Source organism: Vigna radiata, chromosome 6, assembly GCF_000741045.1.
Source record: "Vigna radiata var. radiata cultivar VC1973A chromosome 6, Vradiata_ver6, whole genome shotgun sequence".
Lineage (NCBI taxonomy): Eukaryota > Viridiplantae > Streptophyta > Magnoliopsida > Fabales > Fabaceae > Vigna > Vigna radiata.
In genome coordinates, this window is record NC_028356.1 from 31474863 (window position 1) to 31485450 (window position 10588).

A 10588-nucleotide genomic window follows, 5' to 3' on the forward strand; every position below is an offset into this window, starting at 1 on the left:
GACTGTGTAATCGCTTACAGGCAAGCTGTAATCGCTTACCAGAGAAAATATTAAGTTTTGTACCGAAAGTTGGTGGCTGCTCCCTGGGTTTTTTGTAGTTGCTCACAAGTGGGTGGTTCGTGATAAGTTGGGTAGAACTAGGTGTTGCAAGTGCTCAAAAGTAGCCTATTGTTTGAACCAGGGCAAGGTGTGGGGAATTTGAGATATGTGCCTTAGGAGACTATGTAATCGCTTACAGGCAAGCTGTAATCGCTTACCAGAGAAAATATTAAGTTTTGTACCGAAAGTTGGCAGCTGCTCCTTGGGTTTTTTGGAGTTGCTCACAAGTGGGTGGTTCATGATAAGTTGGGTAATGCATAGTCAATGCACTGGTAAAACATGTTTGACCATACTTGGGAGCCACTCAGCCAGGCACTGTTAGCAGCTCTCATGTTTTGGTACAAACCTCCATTTTCTCACTGGTAAGCGATTACAGGGCCTTTGTAATCGCTTACCATAGCATCAGACCTGCCCCTATCAACCTACGAAGACCTGTACTTGCTCAAAAAGCTATTTTTCATTATGTTAATCGATAACACTCACCCTGTAAGCGATTACAATAGCACCAGGCCAGTGCCATTGCTGCAGGAACTTACATTCCAACCCACACAAACCTCTACTTCGTCTTCCCTACAAACATAGGGGTCACTTAACTTAGATAATGAATCAAAATTAAATAACACATGGAATCAACAGTACAATAAAATATCATTTCCAATAATAATTATCTCTGTTCACAATCATATTAAGTGGTCCAAATACAAATATACATACTTAAAAATCTACCAAATACTGCATTATTACAAAAATTACATAACTCTCAACCAAGTTTTGAAGAACCAATCTCTGCAGACGAACCCATAGCATAAAAAAGGGAACAACTTCCACGAAATACACCCCCAACGACGACATAGGCGAAACCTAGCTCGGAAGACCGAAACCCAACGAAATCCTTCCACCTCCCCTCACATTGCTCACCGTTTCAAAGCCTTCAGTAAATGGACACGGAAGGAACAACTTCAAAGGAACACGAAAACATTAAATGGATGCAGAGAGAGCTTCGGAGAGAAACGAAAACCTACAATGGAGCAAAAAGAGAGAGAGAGTGGTTAAAGAGAGAGTACTTCGAAGGAGAAATACTGATTCAAACCACTGAGAGTGTTTTTGGAACAACACAAAATCTCCTTTTTCAAATCATTATTTTAATTAAAAAAAATATTCAATCACCCAATAGATTGCTGACACGTGGCGTTGTCAAATTGTTGTTAAAATTTGGTTGTTAACAAATCGGGATCCTATATATATATACTCATACATCTATATTATATTAATATATTATATTATATTAACTTAAGTATTTTATCCTCTGCACTCAAAACATTAATGTCTTGTCAACATTAAATTAACCATGCAACAATGAAATGTTTATATACCCTTTTCAAATTTTCCAAATCCCTCAATCTCAAAGACCTCTTTGCTACATGAAAAAAAATTACGTTCAACCCCAAGCTCATTCCTTTTTCCTTTCGAAGTGGAACCCATCCTCAACATATATACATATATACCACTCACGTAACCCACTCAACCTTATTCTCAACTTTTCCATCCCTTTTTACTTCTATTATTTATATCATTTTACCTAATTCTACCAACCTCCTAACACCATTCCAAAAACTTTTCATTTAATCTTCTTTTCACAGGACTCAATCTAATTTAACATGCAAGGACACCAGAACATCCTCTCTCATGCAACTCTGGAACGTTTCCTACCATTTGATTATTATCTCAACTAAATAAAACTTACCAAAAACAAAACTTACCGCTCTGTATTTCTCACGCATCCTCCAAGCCAAAAGGCTTACTTATCTCATTTTTCCCATGTATAATTTCTCGATTCCTATTCATGGAAAACTTAATAACTTTCACACATGCAGTAACCAAACCATCAACTCTTTTACCCTCTTCAATAATATTAAACACCGAATTTTCTTCCCAACTTCCACACTCACTGAACATACCTTCAACCCCAAAGCAAAACCTCTTTTCTCACTTATTCCTTCAACTCTCTCTTTAGAACCTATCCCCAACGTATGGTACCAACTCATGCTCCTTCCCCTACTATAAACCCTTGATGTGAGTCCTCTGAAAACATCAACACTTCTCGACCATAAACTTCTAAAAAAAAATGAAGCTCATTCAATGGTAAGGAATCTAACAACTTGAGTTGAGTATTCACAACCGCAAAGGAAAACCCCGAAAGAACAACATCATTACCAAAATTAAACATCCAAAATAACTCACTCCTAATTCAAACTACCCAGTGATTAATAGAAGAATTCTAACCCTTTTCACCTGCATGCAAAGGAGTGAAGAATACAATCATGTTCACCTCTGAAGGATTTCATCCCCTCGGTCACAGCAAACACTCACTGTGCCTTCCCCAAATATCAGTGCACTCCCGTTTTAACCCGAGACTTTCCCATAAAACAATCATGATGCGTGATCTTCGTGCACGCATAAAATACGAGGAAAATGATATTTTAACACCATTTTTGACACAATTTTGACACTGCATACATGTCAAAATGTGGTTGGACGATTTCAAATTAAAAAAACAAACTTTGGTTTTTCTCTTCCAAATATACCCCTGCCTCAACTTTTTTAATTTGAAATCTTCCAACCACATTTTGACACGTGTTCACATTTTGACACGTGTGCAGTGTCAAAATGGTGTCAAAATATTATTTTCCAATGAACAAACACTTTATCACTACACCCAACTGAATGAGTTTCGGCTTTGCTTCCCTTACGCAATATAATATCTAATATACCAAGAAAAGTTTGGTTTCTCCTATCAAAGAAAATATTTGAATATGCCATGAGTACATGCGATGGGTCATCAACCCTAGGTGGAAAGGAATGAGGCTAGGAGAACAAAAGAACATGGTATAACATATAAGAACATCACCATACACATGAAGTATAAAAAAATAGATCCGAAAAACATTATAAAGGTAGACATTCATCACTAAACATACTCACATGGAAATAATATGATCACTCCCCTTATCTGGAATTTCAAGGATTGCTATCTTCCGTTTGGTTCATTACAAGGTTGACAAGATCCCATTCTTCACGAGACACTCCCACTTTTTTTTTTTTGGCAAGGCACAAATGTATCTAGGATTACTTTCCATGTTCTCTTACAACTAGGGTCTATCTTCCCCGTTTCACCAAGACAACATATTTTATATCCCCCTTTCTTCTAACCCTAAAATTGCCTATACATATAACCTCCCTTCCACTAACCCAGTATTCTATTAATATTCTACTCCTTGTCTCTCATATGCAATGGCTTGGAAAAGAAAATTCAAAACCTAACTTGACCTGGTCTCATGAAGGAAAACAAACCAGAAAAAACCCACGTTTATCTTTTTCCTAAAACTAAGGAAACTAATTATAATTAATTAAAACAATTCTTCCTTTCACAAAATATAAACATATTAAAATAAATCTCTTGCATAAGGGAATACCGAAAAGATAATAAAACAACCCTACCAATGCAATTAATATACCATATCAGTCAGTTAACTTTCCCTCCCATATACCCGTAATGAAATAATTAATAGTTAATTTTTATACAACTCTTAAATACTTTAATCACTTAATTCCATATCAATTAAATGTTTAATATTAAAATTTACAACAAAATAAAAATAAGATATTTTTATTTTATCGAGGCATTACATTTGCCACCTTCTCCACCCGAGTTATGTACTCGGTTATATGCTCTTTGGGCTCCATCTTCAACTGTTCAAACTCTCCTCTGAGAGCTTGTATTCGAACTTGTCTAACGCGGTTGTCACCTTTATACGCAACCTCCAATATCTTCCCGGCTTCCTTTGCTGATTTAGCAATCACTATTTTTTCGAATCCCGACTCATATACTGCATTGTAGAGAAAATACAATGTTGACCCATCTTTTGCACGTGTTTTCTTCAATGTTGCTATTTGTGCCACCGTTTGATCTTCGTCCGCATCAGGTTCAACGTACCTTTCTTCCACCATGTCCCAAATGTCTTGGGATCTCACTAATGCCTTCATCTGTAGGCACCAATTGTCATAATTGGTTTTTCTCGTCAATTGTGGCACACTTATACCATTGACAACCTTTTCCATCTTGCACAATAAAAAAAATCAAGTACTCACTCTTTCTCTCACGATGTTTGACTCTCTCCCCTCTCTTTCTCACGGTGTTTGACTCTCTCCTCTCTCTTTTTCTCTCTCTCGGTACTCAGAGCATAAAGTTTTGATACCACTGTTGGGAAAATCTCAAGATACACACTCAAATATTTTTCTAAAATTGAGTCTTACTATTCATTGATAATTGAAAGGCTTTAAATAGTCATGATACTTACAATATTATGGAAATAAAAATAAAATCTGAAAAGAAAATATCAACTTACTTAAAAATAAAATTTCCTTAACCTATCATAAAATAATATTCTACCTAGATAAACAAAAAATCATGACTACCCATTCCTACAGGTTCGGTTTTGGGTTGAAATGTCCTAGGAGATTCAAAAGACGCAAGCTTTTTTTTGTGGGGAAACTAGCGAGAAGAGATTGTTACACAATGCTACATAAAGTCTAGATCAAAACTGCACTAAAACACAACCACCTTCGGTTAGTGCATGGTTCAACATCTATAACAACTTAGACGTCGGTTAGTGTCATTAAAAAACTCTATATATTCATATTGACGTCAATTTACGAACAGGTAGACGTCTATATAGACGTCGGTGGATATCGTTAACTAACGTGTATATAGACGTCGGTTGATATCATTAACTGACGTGTATATAGACGTCGGTTGGCTGATTTTCGACGTCACATAGACGTCACTCGAATTATTTGAAATATTTTTTTAAAATTTTTTAATTTCATTTTTTTAATTTTCTTATTTTAATAAACTATTTTCCTTATAATTAGGATGACAAAAATATTAATATTAATTAGTATACACAGATAATCACTATATACTTTAAACTAGTACATGTAAGTAAAATGCAAGTAAAGAGTAACATATAATTTAATATCTTTTTATAAACGCATCAAGTGTTGGTATCATACTATTTATACGTGTAAATTTTCATCACTAAAATTAAAATTTAATTTATATTTTATTAAATTAAATTTAATTAAAATTAAAAGTTTATATATTTTATTATTTGTTCGTGAAAATGTTCAAAAAGGCAAGTTTCGGGTTTCCTTTGTGTTTACTAATGATCAACTTACTGACATATTTACAATGTCTTTGCTTCATCCTCTGATTTGACTTATTACTTTTTAAGTTGCATCTCTTATCAATTACAATAATTAGTTTTAAATTGTAATAATTAGTGTTTATTAATTTTTGTATATTTACTTTCCTTCTATTTAATTTAATTGTCAGTATTAAATATCATTTATTATGATTGATATTATAATAATTGATATTAAAATATCAATTATTATGATTCATATCAATAATTGATATTATAATAATTGATATTAAATTGGTAGAGTTTATTTCCTTTTAACTCTTTCAAATTGGATTATCAATTTCTATATTTATACTATTACAATTTAATGATGAAATCAATTCATCATCACGATTTTCTTTCTCAAAATAAAATATAGAAGCATTGCGGGAAGAAGCATGTTGTTTACCTTATTTCAATCCTCCAATTTCTCTTCCTTTTTATTTATCAGATTTCGAAATTTTTCCACTTATTTTGACATTTGAAAATTTTCAATATCCAAATTTGGGAGATTACAAAATTAAATTTCAAAATTTGGAAGACTCCAAAATCATATTTTCAGATTTAGAAGATTACAATCAGATTTTAAAATTTGGAAGACTCTAAAACGAGATTTCAATATCCAAGAAATTACAAAACCAGATTTTTGAAATAAAAAAGACTCTTAAATTGGATTTCGAAATGAATTTGAAATGTGATATTTATTCTAAATTAGATTTCGTGCTTATTGGATATGTTTATTTGTTGGTTTTTGAAATCTGGTAACCATTTTTACACATCAAATTTCGAAATTCATGCATGAAAATGAGAAATAATTACAAAATCCAACAAAACTTGAAAAACAACAGTGTAAATGAAGATGCACGAAATAAATAAATACCTATCTGTTTCAACCAAAATGAACGATGATGAACTCCGTTGAAGACGAAACCATTTGAAGAAGAAGAACACCGTAAAGAAAGAAGAAAAACACTAAAAAAGAAAAATGACTTGAGGGTGTTGGAACAAATAAATATAAAATCGGAACAGTAAATATGAGTGAATAAACAATAATTACTACTTATCTAATTAATTTAATAATTTACATATATAATATTATTAAACTAGGTTCGCATTGTTTCATCAAATAATGTATTTCGTGAATGATGATCATATTATTAACTTTTTTAAAAATTATTGAAACCCACCTATATTTAGTGCTTTGATATTAAGAAAAGCTAATATGAATGATGTATAAAAGATACAACATATACTTTCACTTAAATGCTACAAAGATCAACACGCTTACATAACATAATCCAGAACAAACGAAACACAAAGGATAAAGTTGAAAAACATCACTGTAACTTAAAAAGAGAAAACAAAATACAACAACTATTAATAATAATCAAATTTAAATATTAAGCTCATCACTGCTGACAAAGCTTGTAAGAACTTCACCACCATCTTCTCTTCTTCTAACCTTGATGACTCCTTCCTTTCCTTTTTTATGAATGAAAGATACCTAAGATATAATAATGAAAGAATTTTATAAGAATAACTAAATTTATAGGAAAGGCTTCGTTATCATATAAGTTAGCAACTTAAGAATTTTAATACACCATAAAACATCTTAAATTCATATTTCTTCTTTCCATTATTCTGATATATTTTCACTTTTCCTACAATTGTTTTTCATCGACCCCGATTTTGATAAATAAAATAAATTGAACTACTCACTCACTTTTCCTACAATAAAAAATAGATTGAACTAAAATAAACCAAATTGNTCTACTCACTAATATATGTTTTCAAATAAGTTAGATATAAATATTACTATAATTTAAAAATATATAAAGAATAATCAATAATTGAAAAATAAATGAGAACTAAAGTATATTTTAGTAATGGTAAAGAACAAACTATTTAAAGATAAATTAAAATAAAATTTTTATTAACAAAAAAAAAAAAAAAGATCTACTCACCAGTATAGTTATGTAAGCGATTAATGTTTGTCATCACCATAATATGAATTCGATCTTTCAAGTCATAAAGAAACTTAAAGAAAGCATGCCTCAATTTTCTGTTTAAGAAAATAGTACAACAAACTCCCAAAAAGCCTGTCACAAATCCAGATTCCAGTCCGATGTAAAACCATGTCAAAAATTTAAATTCATTTCCATCTTCATGCACATGTTCATCATCCGGAAAGCACGATTTGGTAAGTGGGGGTCCACAAAGATCATGATTGCCCATGTAACTAAGTACAGAAAACCCTTGAAGTTGTGTGCCTGGTGGTATTTTTCCTGTCAAATTGTTGAATGACAGGTTCAAGTAACCCAAAAAGGACAATCTGGATAAGCTCTCAGGAATTTCTCCCCCAAGTTGGTTTGTTGAAAAATCAAGGGACTCCAAGTTTTTCATATTTCCTATCTCATTTGGTATTTCTCCTTCTAATTTGTTGTTGGATAAATTCAAGGAATGCAATCCAATGAGACTAAACAGTTGTGGAGGTATTGTTCCGGACAAATTGTTGCTTGACATATCAATTAAGGTCATAAAATGTAGGTTGCGATCATATTGTAATACCTGACCTTTAGTAACCAATTCTAGACTATCGTCAGAGAATAAGTAACTATTAGGAATTCTTGAAGGAAATTTAAATGAAAGTTTGTTGCGTGAAACATTGTTGAAAAGTAGAGTTTTGATATTACCAAGACAATTGGGTATATGACCGGAGATTGTGTTTTGTGAAATATCCAACACAATGAGGGAAGACATTTCACATATTTGTGGTGAGATTTTACCACTAAAATGATTGGACCTTAATTCGAGAGCCAATACACCATGAGATATCCAATCTGGTATGTTTCCTGATAATTGGTTATTGCGAACATTAAAAGTCAACAGAGAGTGACAATTTTGCAATGACAGAGGAATCTCACCATGTAGATTATTCTCATGCAAATAGAGTGAGGTGAGATTAGATAAGAAGCCCAATGAAGAAGGTATCTTTCCTGATAGATTATTGCTTCCCAAGTGAATAGCAACCAAAGATTTCCAATTCTTCCAACAATTCGTAAGCCCTCCAGATATATTATTGAATGATAGGTCCAAATACAACAAATTGTTTTTCCCATTCGACACATTATGACCACATAAGAGGGGAGACAATTCTCCCGATAATGAATTATTTGATAACATGAAAATCTTCACCTGTTGTGATAATTGAGGCAAGCAACCTTTCAAACCATTCGAATCCAGAACAATGAGGGTAGAGTTCAACAACACATTTGACATGTTCGCAACTATCGAGTTTTCTTGTAATACGAGTTCAATCACTGATGATACCAAATTCCAAAATTTGAGTGGAGCCTCAAATGATGATTCAAATATAATTAAACTTTCAATAGATCGTTGTGTATACAACCACGCAGGAAGGTCGGGATTTGAAAACTTAAGTATTAATTCCTCAAGTTGGAAAGGTGGAATCCAATCCGAGTCAAAATCAAAGATTAACGTGGAATATGAAGATATATACAATGACTTTAATTTTGACAATTTGGCTAAATTTCTCTCAGACACAACTCCTGTTAATGTATTAAAGCCAACACCCAAGGTAATCAAGGTTGATAGATTTCCCAAATTTGTAGGAATAGATCCAGAAAACATGTTTAAACTAAGATTAATAGTTTTTAAATGTTTGAAATGACCTAACCAATCTGGAATGGGTCCATCAAAGTTATTGTCAATCATAACCAGGTCTTCCAGTTCTTGAAGATTTAACAAATCTTTAGGTAGATGTCCTATTAAAGAACATGAGCTAAGGTATAAACTATGGATAGTGGAACTAAGATTGAATAGCCACTTAGGTAACTCTGACTTGAATTCATTGTCAGAAAGGTCAAGAACCTGGAGGGCAGTAAAATTGGCATACTGGAGAGACAAACTCAAGTCTTTAAGCTGACAATTACTCATACTAAGGACTGAAAGTGATGGAAGCATAGTCACTAATGGAAGCCAATTAGTTTCTTTGCTAAGATCATTATCATCGAGGTTAAGATATTCCAGTGAGGAAATGTAGGGAAGCCATTTAAGGTTATTGATAACAAGATTCCGGTTAAGTGATAAATCAAGATGACGGAAAGTTGAAGAGTTGACACACTGACGAAGAGAAGTAGGTATAGATAGGTTATGACAATTATGATTGTGCATATAATCAAATTGTAATGCTAAGAAGTCATTGTTTGTGAAATCAAGGTAATCTAAAAATTCCAACTCCACTAACAACAAGGAGAGGTTAATGGAACCTGTAAGGCAATGTGATTTATCTTCTTCGTCCCTGTAAATTGGAAGAGTTGTAGAACATGGGAGAGAGATTCCAGTGACTCTACTTGTGATGTTGCTACAGATGACACCTTTCCAATGACAACAATCTAGTTGAGTGGTCCATGAGGAAAGGACACCTGAGGGATCTGTAACTCCTTGCTTGAAGTTTAAGAGAGCATGCATGTCTTGTTGGTTGCAACGAGTGTCAAAGCTGCACAAGACAGTGTTGAACATGATTCCCCATAGCAACCACGAAAAAATGATTGCATTTTGAGAGGGAGATTTAGTCATTGAAACCACGAAAAAATGCTTAAGAGAAATTATTATAAGTGAATGGTTCATCGTAATGGAGAGAAACTATATATTTATAGTGATTGGGGTATTTAATAATCGGATTAAGATGTTTTTTAAAAATAAATTTGTAACACCAGTGGTTCCTTCTTTTGTCACTTCAAAGTTACTTTGGTGTTGCAATGTTACTTTACGCAATTGTTTCAATGAATTGAATTTTTGTCTGGAAAAAAGAAAAAACATATAATTTTTCAAAGCTACTTTGGGGTTGCAAAGTTACTTTGGCATTTGAAACATTTCAACATATGGCTTATGAGTTCACACCTAACCACCCAAAAATGTGAATTTGCTGTTATTGATTTACCAATCCAATATAATAATGTGTTTGTACACGTAAGATGTGTGCATGCATTCCCCATAGCAACCACGAGAAAATAATAGCATTTTGAGAGGAAAATGTAGTCATGATTAGAAGAGAAATGAAGGAGTTCGATGACATGAAAATAACGGAGAGAAAGCGTACTTATAGTAATTGGAGTTTGAAAAGTTTCACGTTATTAAGAGTATTATATATATTATAATTTCAATATATATTTTAATAGTAAACCATGATGAAAATATTGAATTTTGATATAAATTTTAAAAAT

At 32.7% G+C, this 10588-nt stretch overlaps 2 protein-coding genes across 2 annotated transcripts; both read right to left on the reverse strand.

Moving 5' to 3' along the window:
- Nucleotides 1-6617: 6617 nt before the first annotated feature.
- On the reverse strand, nt 6618-8212 carry LOC111241815 (DNA damage-repair/toleration protein DRT100-like). Its single transcript, XM_022781721.1, has 2 exons — nt 7307-8212; nt 6618-6846 (listed from the first exon to the last, which is right to left on the reverse strand). The coding sequence occupies exons 1-2, from the start codon at nt 8100-8102 to the stop codon at nt 6830-6832; spliced, it is 813 nt and encodes a 270-aa protein (XP_022637442.1). The 5' UTR covers nt 8103-8212; the 3' UTR covers nt 6618-6829.
- LOC111241869 (receptor-like protein kinase 5) lies at nt 8147-9884 on the reverse strand. The gene is made up of 2 exons (XM_022782227.1): nt 8538-9884; nt 8147-8194 (listed from the first exon to the last, which is right to left on the reverse strand). The coding sequence occupies exons 1-2, from the start codon at nt 9882-9884 to the stop codon at nt 8147-8149; spliced, it is 1395 nt and encodes a 464-aa protein (XP_022637948.1).
- Nucleotides 9885-10588: the final 704 nt, after the last annotated feature.

Coding starts and splice junctions, on each gene's coding strand:
- LOC111241815 (XM_022781721.1), bottom strand. CDS start 8,102: ATGTCTTCCCTCATTGTGTTGGATATTTCACAAAACACAATCTCCGGT.
- LOC111241869 (XM_022782227.1), bottom strand. CDS start 9,884: ATGTTCAACACTGTCTTGTGCAGCTTTGACACTCGTTGCAACCAACAA. Junction 8,195..8,537: donor TGCCTCAATTATCACAACAG/GTGAAGATTTTC, acceptor ACCAATTATCAG/GAAACATACCAGATTGGATA.